Source organism: Oryzias melastigma, linkage group LG12 (genome assembly GCF_002922805.2).
Source record: "Oryzias melastigma strain HK-1 linkage group LG12, ASM292280v2, whole genome shotgun sequence".
Taxonomy (NCBI): domain Eukaryota; kingdom Metazoa; phylum Chordata; class Actinopteri; order Beloniformes; family Adrianichthyidae; genus Oryzias; species Oryzias melastigma.
Window position 1 is genome coordinate 2,958,804 of NC_050523.1, and position 16,922 is coordinate 2,975,725.

Sequence of the window (16,922 nt, forward strand, 5' to 3'; positions counted from 1 at the left end):
AATTCGTGTGTGAGTCCAGAAAAAACATTATTTAACTGATTTATAGTCAGTTCTGTCGGGACAGATCCGCATGTCGCAGGATTCTGCTCTTCAAGGCATCTCGAAGTTGATTTGTAGATAAAGTGAAGAGCAGAATCCTGTGAAAACGTGGAATCACAGCATCATTTATAAAGGCGTGTCAAACAAACAAACAAATAAACGATGGTTGCTATGGAAAGTTAAAGAACTAAGAGTGAGATAAAGAAAGCAGCCGCACTTATCAGTCGCAGAAAATGCATGTTTGCTGCCATTTCACATGAAAGCGTGCTCTGAAGACGGTCAAAACATTAATTAACTTCTCCTGTTATTGGAATGACATACAACTGCTGGGGGCCAAAGGGGCCAAAGGGCCCGTTTCAGGCCGAGGCGAAGGCAATTTAATTAATCTCACAATAAGATTCCAAAGGTTCTGATCGTTTCACCTCATTTGACAATGTTTTTGTGCATTCTGTTGTTTTTTTTTTTTAATTTATTTTAAATCTGAACTTTGTTTTTGTTTGTTTTGACCCTAAAATGAAATAAAATGAATAAACCCGTCTCTAAATGTACTTAAAGCGAAGTTGAAAAGTAGAAAGTCCTTGGATAATGTTGAGCTAAATGGGGTACACTTTACATTAAAGGGAGACGTCCATGAAAATAGGATATAAAGCGTTTTAAAAATGTAAATAAAGTCACAATGTTCTAGTTCAGAGTGCAGCTTTCCCAAACTCATCCTTTTATTTGATCAAACGCGGCTGTTTTTTTGTTGTTTGTCAGAATAAAAGATCTAAGTTCTCGTCTTTAGTTTCAACCTACAGAGCTGCAGTTTCACGTAGAATGACAAGCGGCTAAAGGAGAGGTCGGATCATTCCTGAAGTTTCTCCGGAGAAACGCGCTTCCTCCCACAGAGCCTTGAGAGACGCGGCGACCCGGAGACGTCAGACGTTAGTTTGCAGGCTGGAACAATGCTGGAGCCTCTCAGAGGCGTAAACACGTCAGTCAGTGTCGCGGGTTAAATCCGAACGCGCTCATTCAGGTGATTCTTCTCTGAAAGGAAGCAGTTTGTGAGCAGATTCTGTTATTAATCTGTCAGTTTGTTTCCTGCAGCCTTTGGAGGCGAAGAGAAACAGGAGCTGAAACAAACAAAAACGACGAGATGAGGAAAAAAAATGCAGACAAACATCTGATTTATATATTAAATATTTGGATTTAAATTAGATTATTAAAGTTTAAAGGAGGAATATTATGATTTGTTTGGTAGGGTTTAAATAGATATTTATGTTCTGAGAACATTTTTAATGGGATTTAACACAAAATAATTTTTTTTTATTATATATATTTTTTTAAATCTGCAATTTTTTTTCTTAAGTCTATGATACTTGTTAATTTATGTCATTGTTTTTATTGGTTTTTATACTTGTATTATCATGTGGTTTTTTATTATTTATTTTATATTTTTAAGTCTTTAATCTGTGGTCTCTCTAATAAAGTATCTAAGTTAAACATGATAAACAGGAAGTGATAAAGTGCTCAAAAAAGAAAAATTGGATTAATCCCACCTCTAATAAATGTTTACATGTTGACCATAGTATAGTAATCCCCATAGACACAAAAAAATAAAGAAAAAACCATCAAAATACCAAAAGAACATCAGGAAGTTATGATTATAACCTGGCTGCAGAGATCAACATACACTGAAAAAATCGAAACATTGGATCAATTAACAAAAGTTCTGTATTTCCTTACATTTAAAATGTTGTGTTTTCATCTAAATTTGGGGTTGATGGTTTGCTCAAATCAAAAATTAAATTTGATAAAAGCTAGTATTAGAGAGCTTTTGTGAATTATTCCAGTGTTTTCCTTTTTAGAGTGTACAGAACCAGAATTCCTCGACCAGAACCGGAAGAAGAAAAATGAACTCGTGAACTTTTCCTGTTTTAATCCTCAATAAATGAAACTTATCTCTATGACATTCAGATTCCGAGCACGTGAGACTGCTTCTCTAAGTTTTAACTGTTCTAACTGTTTAATATTTGTTGTATCTTTATTGATTCTTGTCCAGGACTCCTTTGAAAAAAAAGAGTTTGAATCTCAATGGGATTTAAAAATTAAAGTTTTTCTACAGTTTTGTACACTTTGGGGATTCGGTTAGAGTAAATTGAATAATTTCCACTTCGAGACGAGGATGTTGTGCGCCATCTTGTCTGCAGCCAGGTCACTGAAATGCAATGTAGTGCAATCTAACCTTCCAAGAGCTTCAGAAAAGTAAAGGCGGCGTTACATCAGAGTCTGCAGTTTTATGAAAAAGTCACGTATCTGATTTATGAAGTTAGAACTTCTGCAGAGCTGACGATGTGTAGGGAGGATTTCCTCTCATATTAGTCTGATTTTTGATGTTTTTTGTGATGCAGCAGCTTTTCTGTAAACTTGACATCATTAAAATATTATAAAATCTTATTATTTAAAAATAAATCAATCAATCTGATGAACAATAAAACGGATCCAGACTGGACCGAACCTTCAGCTTTAGAGCAAATGCGAGGTGCTGGAAGCTGCTCCAGAGGCGAAGCTGGAGTCTCATTTTGGAATTCCTCATCCACATCCGGAAGTTTCGGGGGGGGGTCCGTGGAGGAACACGCATGGCTGCCAGCTGATTGAGGGGGGGGGTGATGAATGCAGTGTGGAACAGGCGTGAGAAGTGAGCTGGAGAGGTGTGGAGTTGTTTATACACTCAAATGAGGCTGTTGCAGAGTGCTCGGCTGGAAATTGGACATGATCAATTTCAGCACTTATCTGAGGGGGGAGGAGCTTCTGCTTACGAATCTTTTACATTTTATTATTTCATTTGTTTTATAAAAACATACATTTACTTGAGCGCAAGCGGTTGAATCCAAAGTTGATTCTTTTGAGCTGCAATAATTTGAGAAATTTCCTCCCTGCTTCCTTAAAGATGATATATTGGGGGTCTATTCAGTATCCTGGAATTTAACGTAATTTGGACACATGCTAAATACTTGATTAAAAAAAAATATTATCATTATTTAACATTTTACAAAGACTATTGCTGAATTCAAATTCTTCCCCCACCCCTCCAATTGTAGAGGCATTTGAAAGTTGTTTTTTTTAGGGTTAACCACATAAGTTTACATATAAATGTAACTAATGACTTTTTGTGTCAGCATGGCCATTTCAAAGTTATAAAACCTTTGTTTTTATGTGTTTTCGAGCGCTAGCAGCTAACGTTGCATTGAGGTCGAACAATTTTGAACAAAAAAATGTGTTTAAACGTAATATTTGAATAAACCAGACACATTTTCACCATCAGAACAAGCTGAGTCATGAATAAATGCTGTAAAATGTTCGTTTTTATTCAATTTTAACTTCGTGAAATCGATGACGTCATATGTGGTTTTAAAGAAGTGAGCATCGTGTCCGCATTACCTTTAAAATCCAGGGCACTATATCGTTTTTTAGTCCACTGTGATCTGATGGTGACAACTTGCACACACACCAAAAAAAAATGTACAAACATTTTTTTTCCAATGTAAAATCGTTAAAATTGCCAATCTAATGAGCATCAATACACATTGGTTTCTGCAGAAAGGTCTGGGAAGCTTCTAGGCTGTTGGATCACTATTTTAGATTCGGACCCCCCCCACAAAATGACAAACCCCCTATACGCTGGACTCAGTGTTGAGGGAATTCCGACACAACCTACATGTAAATGACATTTTTTACATTTTTTATTTCCTTGAACTTTAAATTCATTTGGCTGAAATTGTAAAGGTCCTAAAAGTTCACAGAACAAAATGATCTGTAAAATGTCTTCAGAAAATGTCATTAGTTTTTATAGACCTGCCTTTACGAGGATATTTTCTATATTAGCTTTCAGCTTATTTGCACGATGACCAACATAGTTAAAATAAATGCAAAAGACACAACACAACGACAAGGCGAAAACACAACAAAAAAAAAACGATGAATCAACGTTTAAAACAAAAACACTATGACAAAACTCACAACACAACGGAAAAAAATCTGTTGTTTAGTTCTTTTTTCTTGCTTTTCTCATCCTGCTTCAGCTTTTGTTGTCGTGCTTCGGATTTTGTCGTCATGCTTTGGCTTTTGTCGTCATGCTTCGGCTTTTGTTGTTGTGCTTCGGCTTTTGCCGTTGTGCTTCGGATTTTGTCGCCATGCTTCGGCTTTTGTTGTCGTGCTTCGGCTTTTGCCGTTGTGCTTCAGATTTTGTCGTCATGCTTCGGCTTTTGTCGTCATGCTTCGGATTTTGTCGTCATGCTTCGGCTTTTGTCGTCATGCTTTGGCTTTTGTCGTCATGCTTCAGCTTTTGTTGTTGTGCTTCAGCTTTTGTTGTTGTGCTTCGGATTTTGTCGTCATGCTTCAGCTTTTGTTGTTGTGCTTCAGCTTTTGTTGTTGTGCTTTGGATTTTGTCGTCGTGCTTCGGATTTTGTCGTCATGCTTCAGCTTTTGTTGTCATGCTTCGGCTTTTGTCGTCGTGCTTCGGCTTTTGTTGTTGTGCTTCAGCTTTTGTTGTTGTGCTTTGGATTTTGTTGTCGTGCTTTGGCTATCGTTGTCATGTTGAGGCTTTTGACGTAGTGTCATATTTTTTGCATTCATGTGAGTCGTGTCGGCCACCATAAATTTACAATATTTACCAACATCTTTGCAATTTCCCTCCTAAACATAAATAATTGAGTGTTAGAAATAAAAAAGGGTCTTAAGATAGAGCCTTGAGGAACGCCGGTGTTACCAGTAATGCATTAGTCACAAGCGCTTTTCCGGGGGATTATGGGCTGTCCAGTCCAGATGTATGAATAATAGTGTAGTGTAGTTTTGTGGACATCGTACGACCTCTTATGTATCTTGTGCATACCTCATGCCTCATTTGTCAGTAGGGACCTGGTACTGGCATCTTACCAACAACTAGAGTACGGCGTACTTCAGGGCAATCCATAGTGAATCCGGCCTTAGAAATACTTGATGATATATTTACCACACGAACGACAATGGTACGTTCCATCTACATGTTGTCCCTTGAAGTGGCCGTACGACCCTCAACGGGTCTGAACAACCCAAACACCTGCAGCACCCGTTCGGGTCTACCCCCAGTTTGAGTGTATGTGACCAAGAAATAGGACTGTAGCACCTTTATCAGCACAAAGATAGAGGCTAACCCTGTTTTACTTCCTCCACAGAATACCAAGGTGACTACTACGGACCTGGGATCAACTACGACTTCTTCCCCCATGGCCCCCCGTCCTCGCAGGCACAGTCCCCGGCAGAGTCCCCCTACATTCTGGGCTCAGGGCCTGGAGCCATGGAGGGATCGGGACACCACCCATCAGACGACCAAAGGTTCACGGACATGATCTCTCATGCAGAAACTCCCAGCCCCGACCCGAGCTTACCCAGTTCCCTCCAGCCGGTGCCGGGGGAGGCGTACGGGGGCGGGCCCAGCCCCCCCTTCTCCCTGGCCAGTAATTCTAGCTACAGCGCTCCGATGTCCCATCAGGGTCAAGAGATGGGAGAAACAGCGGCGTGGTAAACGGACCAAACGCAGGGACAGTCCAGGGCTGAGCAGGCCCGGTTCATTCAGGGGACAGCACTGTTAGAGGGGGGAGCTCAAATTTCTACAGATCGTTTTGTTTTGGGTTTTTTTCATAAACTGATGGAGTCAAAAATGACACCGCCCTCCTGGATTACCAGACTTGAAATGTCTAAAAAAAAATAAAGTCAACAGTGCTTCTCTGCTTCTCCTTGATGTAACGAAGGTTCCTTTTTAACGCTCTAGAAACACATTAGCACCAAAACGCCAAAGGGGGTCTTAATTTTCTCACCACATCTTCAAAACCGAGGCTTCAAAGCAACATTTCCAAGTTCATCTGTCGCACGGTTTCATCTCACTGAAAACATTGTTTCATGTAGAGCGAATCAAAGGCTGCTGCTTCCTCACACTCAAACGTCCCTCGCACACAGAGAAGTGTGCTTGATCAGAGCTTGAAAGAAGGATGTCTTTACCATCATTCAGCACACGAGCAGCTCCACAGACGCACACATCCAGGCGGCCCTGATAGCTCTGCTCCGCTCGCTGCTCCGCCTGACCTTCCTTTTGTTACTGTCCCTTTAAAAAAAACACGTTTTAATGGAAATGATTTTCAAAAGAACATTGCACCCATAATTGGGAACGTCCTTCAACAGCTGAGGTCTCCTTCCTCTAAAGGCAGAAAACAAAAGAGGGGGCAGACAACATCTGTGACATTAACGCTGAGACGTGGCGCCCGCTGCCATCTAGTGGTCAAGTCTGTACAAACAGTTCAGGGTCACGTTTGACATTCTGCATCACTTCAGTCTGCGGTTCATCCAACTCATGAAGCACATGGAAAACCTGTGAGATGTTTTTGTGTTTCCTTTGGACGCCGTCTACGGCCGACAAAGAATGTGTCTTAAACGGGACGTACCCAGATATTCTTGGATACAGTTGTGTGAATGAGTGGATGCTGGTGTGTGTGTGTGTGTGTACAGGTGTATGTGTGTGGGGTGGGGGTCTGGGGGCGGGAAATGGGAAGGCTGTATCACTTTGATGTAAATAGCACTGGTAATAAAACCTCTTACAACTAGAAGATCTGCTTTTGTTTCTGATCTCTTTTCCTACAATTTTTTTATTTCATTTCACTCAAACTGAAACCAAACTTTAAGATTCTTGCTGTAAATAACAAGAACATAAATTTTCTATCCCAACCCATTCAGAGGTATGGAGCCCCTAAAGTTGAAAAAAAAAAAATAATGAGTTTAGTTAGTTACTATCTGGAGAGCATCAGTTACTATCTGCTGTGCACCGCTTATTATCTGGTGCGCACCGCTTACTATCTGGTGCCCACCGGGTAATATCTGGTTCCCACCTGTTACAATCTGGTGCCCACCGGTTATTTTCTGGTGCCCACTGGCTACTATCTGGTGCACACCGGTTACTTTCTGGTGCCCACTGATTACTATCTGGTGCGCACTGGTTGCTATCTGGTGCAGACCGCTTACTATCTGGTGCGCAACACTTACTAACCAAAAAAATATTTTTCCTTGAATTAAAAAAAAAAATAGGTTAGTAACTGGTGCGCACCAGATAATAACTGATTTTTTTTTCCTAAAAATTGAAGTAAAAAAAAAACATCTGGTTAATAACTGATGTCCACCAAATAGTAACTGGTGAGCAGCAGACACTATGTGGTGTGGACCAGATAATAACTGATTTTTTTTCTTCTAAAAATTAAAGTAAAAAAAATCTGGTTACTTACTGATGTGCACCAGATAGTAAATGGTGCACAAAAGATAGTAACCAGTGTGCACAAGTTGGTAACTAAATTTTGTATTTCTAAAAATTAAAGTACAAAACATATATAGGTTGCTTATGGGTGCAAATCCACACTGGTGCACACCTAATTACTAATTACTGACCTAATTTTTTTTTATTTTGTTTTTGGAAAAAAAAATATTTTTTTTACTTCCTTTTTTTCTTTACTTAAATGTCTCTTTGGGGGCTCCATACAAAAGTGCTTCTTTCCAGTTATGATTTTTTTAATCAACAATTTTACCTTTAATTAACATCACCTTAGTACTTTTTCCAGATTTATAGATGAATTTGTGTCTTAAGTCACAGATTCTTACAATTTCCACTTAATTTTTCTCTTTCACCTTTAAAGGAAGCTGACCTTTGTTTTATTTATGCAGTATTTTATCTAAACTTTTCCTCAGAGGACATTTGTATAGAAATAAAAAAAACTTTTTTAAACAACAATCCAGCTATCGAAAGGGAAAAAAATGCAGAATTGGGGGATTCATGTGTATTTAACATTGTAAAGACCAAAATGGAAAGAAGAATTTACATGTAGATTTCTTAGTGTCATTAAGAGGAAACACACACACTAAAAATAGCTGTCAAAAAATAACAATTAGCAGAGAGACAAAACTTCATCTAGTAAATGCTGGTTTGATAAAATAACTTATGCTGAATATTCACTATTTCATGCAAAATCAACTTTTTTTTTAGCCTTTAACTGTATTATAATGTTAACTCCTCGTAGTATGTTGATCCAATCACACATCTCGGAGCACCAGCCCCTCCTAATCCACAAAAACGAGCAGGTCCTCACATTGTGATGTCACAAAGTGAAGACAGCCCCTTTCAGGAAGAGGCTGAGCTGCCAGCTCCGCCCCCAGGCAAACACAAACACTCACTTTCTCTCTGGAGCTAGCAGTGATCAACAAAACGCTTTCATTTTATACGCACATCCATCTTTGCAAAAGATCAGATGTTTGTTTTTGTGGGCTAAATGCAGACAGACGGATCTAGGATGATGTCATGAAATGGGCGGTACCCACAAAGAGCGAAAGGCGGAGCCTCAGAGATCTGGGTAGAAAAAGAGTTCACAAAAATAACATATTTCATAAATATTTGTTCTTAAGTGATCCAAATGTAGTATATGACCTTATATATGGATATAGTTTACTCTGAAAGGCTTAGAAAAGCATAAAATAGGCCATATATTCATAAACATTTTTACTCAAAAGAGAGCTGTAAAGGTTGGTCAATTTTCAGACAAAAAAACATGTTCAAAAGTGAAAAATTCAAATTTGTCTTCAACCTTACAAGAGCATTTTTAGGAGTTTGTCTGAAGGGACGTTAGAGTTTAAGTGTGTTGTTTCCTCAATCACTGAATGACTTCCTGTTTGCCTCATTTTGGTGATTCAGCCGCCTCAAATGACGTGACGCATGTCTGACGTGATCATTTTTTAACAAGCCCAGCCCACTTTATGGCTGGTTACGCTACAGTGAAACTTGGGCCGGTTTTACAACCACACCACATGGTAAATACAGAGGAATGAAACCAGAAAAAGTTGGATTTGGAGAGTTTTCCTTCATAAAATGAACAGATAACAGATAAAGTAACATATTTAAAGCTGATTTGGAAAATAAACATTTTAAAGGAGTATAATTCATAGTAATTTATAGCTTATGACTTTTTTATTCATCCTGGATATCAGATGTTTGGGTGGAATCTGTTAAAGTTTCAGGAATGACAGTAAAATTATGGATCCAGGAGCACCAAACTGAATACAGACTTTAAAATTCTAAATATTTGAACCACATGAACTTTGACAAAACTAAACCACAACAACAGAACAATGAGGAGCATTAGACAGAATCACAAAACCCTCAAACTTTAATGATAATTCAATTACTGAGCAGGAAACAGCTGCAGTGACCAGAAAAACGGTGCAGTAGGGATCAAGATGGAACTGAAAAACCTGAAATGATGCAGAAATCATTAAAACAGAGAAAAAAATCCAATACATTTTAATTCACACATCATAATAAATGACAAACCTCTTTGAGCCATGTTGAAATAGAATGATCTGTTATGAGTTTTCAGTAAAAACATTTTTAGCTTTTTTATAAAGTTAAAAATATTTTTTTTGTCATGCAAACTAGTTACAACTACTTAAAAATGTATGTTTGATTAAAAAAAAGTATGAAAAAGCCAAAAATATTCCAAAAATGGTAAATAATTTTTAAAATTACTTTAAAACTGATTAAAAAATGATAATAATAATAATAAATCAGAAAGAACACTTACCAATCTAATACTGAACACCAAAATGATTATTAATAACATTCTAGCAAAAAATAAAAAATTGCTAAAACAGAAAGCAACAAGCTGTTTGCCGTCCTGCTGCAGAGGAACCAAATCAAACATTTACAGGACCTGAGCTGCAGCCAAACGGCACCATTTTTAAGCTTAAAGCCAACAATTCATTCAGCAGAGACGCTTTTTTTCCTCCCGGTCGATTGTTGCCAAGCCTCAGCCGAGCTCGCTATGAAATTTGAAGTGAGTTTGAAATCTCCCCAACGTGGAGCAAAGAAGTCATTTCAAAAGGTGTCCCAGAAGAGAAAAGTGGAGCGCAGACACATTTCAGCGCCGAGAGATGAAAGATCTGCAATTATCCGGGATATATCTGGGAAAAAATGGGGCTTAAGAAAGCCTGAAGCCAGGAGGAAAACGCCAAAGACTTCAGAGGAGACTGTGTGGTAATTATTGGGGGAGTGTATGGTTTCCTCCCTCGTGATTCGATACGCACCCCCATACACGCTCCTCAAATCGAAACACAAAGATTCCACTAACTCTGTTCTACAGTGCAGGGATTTATTTTTCATTTAAAACTTTTGGAATATAAATGACTTTTTATTTGAATCCCGAAATTTGAGGTCTTTTAGACTTTGATTCTTTGTGGTGAAATAAAAAAAGTGTCATGTTAATTTATTCATAAATATTTTGTAGATTATGTGAATTCTGGAAGAAGTGGGCGGAGTCAATAGCAAGGAACTAAACAGAGAAAAGTTTGAGGCGTCAGCAGTTGTTAGGAAGAAATTACCGCAGGAGACTGCAACCATTTCCACTTTGGTGACATCATTCTATTTTTTTTGTTTTTGTTTTTAAACTCATGTTTCCTGGTGGATTCATAGTTTTTTTGACATTTAAGAAAAACTAGGAGACAGAAAGAAAAGAGGACTTTTTTTGCATTTTGTTTTGGGGAATTTCAAAAATATACGTTCATAGTTTGTATTGATTAAAAAGGGAAATTGGTTAAACCCAAATATCTGTAAAGAGTTATTTTCATGAATCTTATTACGAGGTATTATTTACTAAACAATACAAGGTATGGTTTGAAGTGCTGTGAATAAAAAGTTTATGGCAACAAAGTATTCATTTAGCCACCAGTTGTGCAAGTTCTTCCACTTTAAAAGATGAGAGAGGTCCGTAATTTTCATCATAGGTATCCCTCGACTATGAGACAAAATAAGGAAAAAAAAATACTTGTAAATAATGGCAGAAAATACCTTATTTTTCCGGAGTAAAAGTCACAAGAGCAAAAAATGTCTAATCAAGAAGGAAAACATGGTTGTGTCTGAATTCCCTCCCTAATCCCTAACTACTAAAAAACTATATAGCGTGTGACTATCTAGTGGTCTAGATTTAAAAGGTAATTCGGACACGATGGTCACTACTTTTCTTTTGTTTTTCTAAAAAACGGGTATGACGTCACCGATTTCACAAAGTGAAAATCTAATAAATACGAACAATTCACGATTTATTCATGACTCCACTGTGTTCTGATGGTGAAAATGTGGACGGTTTATTCAAATATTACATTTAAACAAGTTTTTTTGTTCAAAATTGTTCGACCGCAATGCATTGTGGTCTATATTCGCTAATCTAGTGACCATTGATGAACGCTAGTTTTTCGCAAAGACTTCTGGGAAATTTCTAGTGCACTTGATTTTGGAATTAGTAGATTCGGACAGAACTAGAAAATGACGAACGCACTATATAGTGGGTAAGGGGAAATTTGCACTTTTATAAGAAAAGTCTGACGTTTCCGAGCAAATCTGCCAAATCCAGCGTTGATAGAAAAATAATTAAATAAAAAAAAAACACAAGAATACTAATCATTTGATCTGTATCAGAAAAATTTCAAAGTTTAAGAAAAAAAAACAGTCAGATTATCTTCCATGTTTGTTTTGTACGACACTTCTTCTGCTGCTGTAAGTAGCAAATACTTCGGATGCAGCGTCCTCTGGAGGTTGTTCGAGGGAACAAACGCTAAAAGACAATAGATGTTTACTGGGAAAATAACAAATAAATAACCCTTTTGATGTCTAAATAAAAAAGAAAAAAAACACAAGTAAGTTACTCCTAAGGTATAAGTCTGGCTTAACTATGAAAAAACTGCGACTTATACTCTGGAAGATACTGTATGTATTTGCTCACCTTCATGGAGGAATGGACCAAAACATCACTGCTCTAGAGGAGATCTACATGGAGGAATGGACCTAAACATCACTGTTCTAGAGGAGATCTACAGGAGGAATGGACCAAAACATCTCTGCTCTAGAGGAGATCTGATGGAGGAATGGACCAAAACATCACTGCTCTAGAGGAGATCTGCATGGAGGAATGGACCAAAACATCACTGCTCTAGAGGAGATTCGCATGGAGGAATGGTCCAAAACATCACTGCTCTAGAGGAGATCTGAATGGAGGAATGGACCAAAACATCTCTGCTCTAGAGGAGATCTGCATGGAGGAACGGACCAAAACATCACAGCTCTAGAGGAGATCTGTTGGAGGAATGGACCAAAACATCACAGCTCTAGAGGAGATCTGATGGAGGAATGGACCAAAACATCACTGCTCTAGAGGAGATCTACATGGAGGAATGGACCAAAACATCACTGCAGTAGAGGAGATCTGATGGAGGAATGGACCAAAACATCACTGCTCTAGAGGAGATCTGATGGAGGAATGGACCAAAATACCAGCAACAGTTTGTGAAAACCTTGTGAAGACTTACAGAAAACATTTGACTTCTGTCCTTCCTAACAAAGGGTAAATAAGAAAGTTTTAAGATGAACTTTTGTTATTGACCAAATAATCCACTATAATTAACAAATAAAAATCTTAAATCTTTTTTAAGGATTTTTTTTTTATTTTGTCTCTAATAGTTGATGAAAATTACAGACCATCTCTCTTAAGTGGGACAACTTGCACAATTGGTGGCTGACTGAATACTTTTTTGCACCGCTGCATATGTTTAGTGAACACAACACACATGACTCGATGGGGTTCACCCTTCGACCTGACTTGTAGAAACAGGCTTGTGTTTGGACATCTATTTGTTTGCATCACATGGGTATTAAAAGGCAAAAACAGGAAGAGAAACTGAAGCACAAAGTTGGATCTTATGGATCCTGTTTCAGTATTTTTGTTTTCTTGGAGTAAAACTGCAGACTTTATACATTTAAAAATTTATAAATTTAAGGATTTTAGACATTAAAAACAAAGGAAACATTTCCTCTTAGGCCTTTTTTTGTTCAAAAGCTGCATATTGACATTAAATTTACCTAGTAAAACAATGTGATTCATCGAAACCCAAATATGTGATTAAATTGAATATTTTTATGAATCAACATATTTACTGTTCCGACCCGATCCGTTCTGAGCCAGAGTCCTGTGAACTATGATGACGGCTCGTTTATTTCGGTTTGTCCACAGAAGAAAGCCTCAACATTAGACAAAAACAACCGTTCTTTGGTGTTGTGTCGCGATAGCCTGATGGGCCTTTTATCCAAAGCTTTTAACGGCTCTAAAAGACTAAAAAATTGACCGCTCGCAGGTTCAAGTTCATTCATTAAAGCCATTTTGAATGAAAAACTCTTATAAATGGACTGTCATGTAAAGTCACTTATTTATTAAGACAAAACTCAACTCTAATTCGGGTCAAGAGTTCTGTTCAAGGACCGAAAACTATGAGTTTCCACTAAGGGAAAATAAATTAAAGTTAAGCAGTTTTTTATTCACGTGTAAAAAAGTTTATCTGGTTTGTGTTTCTGATCAGATCATCGTTGGTGACTGAGATATCTCCCTCATCCTTTCTCAGATTTAATCAATATTACCAAATTACGCAATACCACCAAAGGCCACTAGAGGGAGGTTGAGAAAATACATTCTTCTATATAATGCAATGTAAAAAAGTCAGATTCCACACAAAAAATAAACATGTTTACAGCCTCGATTTAAGAATATTTTTAATATTTTTATTTTATAAAAACTGAAGTTTTTTTTAATTCGAATTAAATGTCGCACACGTTTACATATAAATAATATTTAATGGAAATATTAAAATATTAAAAAAAAATTTAGATAAAAAAAAATTTTACTAAAAAAATTCAACATTACATGTCACTTTAATTTATAAAAAAGGGTATTATGTAATCTTACAAGCAACATACAGTTTTAAAGTCTGAGCAGCCAATAGGAGAAAAAAATATATAATGTAAAAAATTATAACAAATAATGAATAAATAGCATAAAATAACAATTTTGACGTTTTACAGCAATCTCAAGTTATAGATAAATGAAAAAGGAAAACGGCACAAGACTGAATAAACTGACATTATCTAAAAGTTTCATACCATTCTTATTTTCTAGTCTTTGAAAGGATTGAGAAAATATTCAATCGTTTCTAAAAAAAAAAAAAAAAAAAAAATATTGGGTCTTATTTAAAAAAATTAATTTAAAAATAAAAAAATTTCCTGAAAATAATAAATTTGGTTAACAAAAACTTTTTTATTTTATCTTTATTAATACAACCAAATAGAATATTAATGTAGGTTTATATTGAAATCCAGTTAAGCAAAAACATGTGATACAAGAAGAGTTTCATCCAAAATATAAACTATGACAAAAAAATATGTCATAAAACAGAGTTGAATCGATTTAAGCCCAACGGATCAATAATCGATCGACAAATATATAAATCAATTTAGCACACAGAGCTAAAATCAGCTAGCTTGATGCTAACGTTTAATAGAATTTCCCATAGGACGGCTAATGCTAACGCTCGGTCGATCTAAACATACATTTCTGACTAAATGAACATCTTTATAAACTCACAGGCAGGATTTTTTAAACTCTTTTAAATGAATACTGTTTTAAGTAACCATTTGTGGCCTAAAATACAGTTTTTTGTTAATACTTTCTTCTTCTGGAATAAGGTGTAATGCTATAGTGCAATCGCCACCTAGTGGCCAAACTGAAACGCCCTCCAGGAGAAGGAGAACAATGTTGGAGCTTCTCCGTTAGAGAATCCATGTACTGTGTGATATTAACAATCTCATTATAATTTCACTAATACATTTTAGGGTATGTGAACTTTATCACTGAAAATCTTCAAAGCATATAGTTGATTATTAATGTATTTCGATCCAGATTGTCGTGTTTTGAATCGAATCAATTCTGGAAATTTTTTGCAATACGCAGATGTTCACCACAATGTAAACTACAACAGAGGGAAAACAACAAAAAACCAAACTAAAAGACACACTACAATAATCAAAAACAACAATGTAAATTAAAAAGTTAAAAAATGTAAAACTGATAAATTACACATAAATAAAAGAGAAAACTACAAAAAAAAAAGATATAACTGTATTGAAACAAACAAACGTTGAAAACATGGAAGTTTTATGAAAATTAAACTAAAGTTTGACATAAAATTTGTTATATTTGTTTTGTTTTTTCATGTGTTTTTGTTGTGATTTGGACTTCAGGGCCACCGTACAAACTGTTAACTGAGACCCAAATGTTTCTGGAGAACCAATTGAAATGATTGTGAGCTCACGTCACTGAAAACCATCAAATTATCCATCAGACGGGCCGGTCCCCGCGGGTACCGACCCCGCCGTCGACTCTGGTCATCTGGACCGGACTCCCTCAGCCCCCCTTTCTGCGGGGCCAGGTGGGCAGACGTGGTCCGAGTCTGCAGTAATTTTCCCCCTGACTGATTTTAATGTAAAGGGTAATGTGAGAGGAGACAGCCACACATCACCTATAGATGTGTGTGTTTGTGTGTTTCTCCACACACACCGTCAGTCACAGCAGACGAGGATGTGTTCCTCAGCGTCTACCAGTCCATTACCAAGAGGCTCTATACATCCTCTTTATTTCTTCTCTGCTCCCTCTGTTTACTCTCAAGAGTATTTTCCTCAATTCAGCTTTTTATCACTCCATCTCCTCGGCGGCGTGTCTCCAGCAGAGCAAGACACGAGCGCACACACCAAACACTCGCACTGAAATTGGCCTACTCTATAAAAAGTCCAGCTCGCCTGGGCGTGCACGCTCCCGCACAGACAAACCTGCACCCCTGGTAACCTTCACCTCCTTCTCACCCAGCAGCATCTGGTTATCACTCTCACCCCCTCTCGTGCACGAGGGTGCACGAGCGTGCACACCCGGCAGCCCCATTAACATCAGTGCTTTGGTAATGGATGTGTTTGTGCTGCTGCTGAGGGAAAGAGGAGAGACCTGAAGTAGGTGCTATAAATCACTCGCTTGTTCCTCCTCCTCCCCCCATCACGTGCACACACACACACGTGCACGCCTTCACACACAAAACCCTCTATTGGCATCGCTTCATGGGGCTCCCATTCACTGACTCTGCAGCAAACACACTCTCCCCTCCTCTCACATTCATATGTGCAGAACCCCCCCCACTCTACCGCCTGGGGTGGGGAAATCCTATTACCCTATGAAGAGGAGGAACACATCATTAATTACACTCTCATGCTCTTTTACACACACAAACACACACGTATGCCAAAACCCATCTGATCCGGGCCGCTCCACCACCAGCCCGCCATATTTCTGTATTTTCCTCTGTCAGCTGCATCTTGACAGGTGACATTAGAGCCGGGCTGCACTATCTGATCGCACGCACACACCCGCGCACGCCACATCAGAGTCAGAAAGAGAGCAAATCACCGACAGAGATTTCAGGCAACACAGATCGGAGAGTGTCACAGCCTCAGATTTATTCGCCGTCTCAACAGCCTTCTCAAGGTTTGCCAGATAGATGGGCGCCATAAAGTGATACATGCACGCCATAAAATAAATAGAGGGGGAGGCAAGTCGTGCATGGCCGGGCCATCGGGCCAAGTGTTTATGCGCGCTCAGGTGGGCACCTTTCGGATGCATTAAGTCGTGTCAGGGGGACGCTGCAGCCCCACGGCATCCTGGGGGATGAGTTACATTTTTATATTGTTTGACGTTCTGGACGTCCGAGTTAATGTCCAGAAAATAAACTGTCAGGTGATGTTGTAGTTTGCATAAATTCAAACTTTGTTTTTTATGTTTCATTTGTTCCGGCGGGGAAAGGCCTTTAACTGAATCCGGTCTGGATTCGGATCAGCTGTTTTTATGTTTTGGTTTCAGGCTACAAGAACCGAAATAATGTGTGTGTGCTGGACAGAGAAACGTACTAGGGTTTGATTTCAA

The 16,922-nt window shown here is 38.0% G+C and overlaps 1 protein-coding gene across 2 annotated transcripts in view; it reads left to right on the forward strand.

The window, feature by feature from the left end:
• The window catches only part of lhx5 (LIM homeobox 5), a 22,342-nt gene extending 16,550 nt beyond the window's left edge, over positions 1 to 5,792 (forward strand). For both annotated transcript variants that reach the window (XM_036214573.1, XM_024257763.2), the window contains exon 5: positions 5,232 to 5,792. In XM_036214573.1, coding sequence (XP_036070466.1) covers positions 5,232 to 5,581 — 350 coding nt within the window. In that variant the 3' untranslated portion in view covers positions 5,582 to 5,792. The remainder of the gene's footprint in view (positions 1 to 5,231) is intronic.
• The last annotated feature ends 11,130 nt before the right edge of the window (positions 5,793 to 16,922 follow it).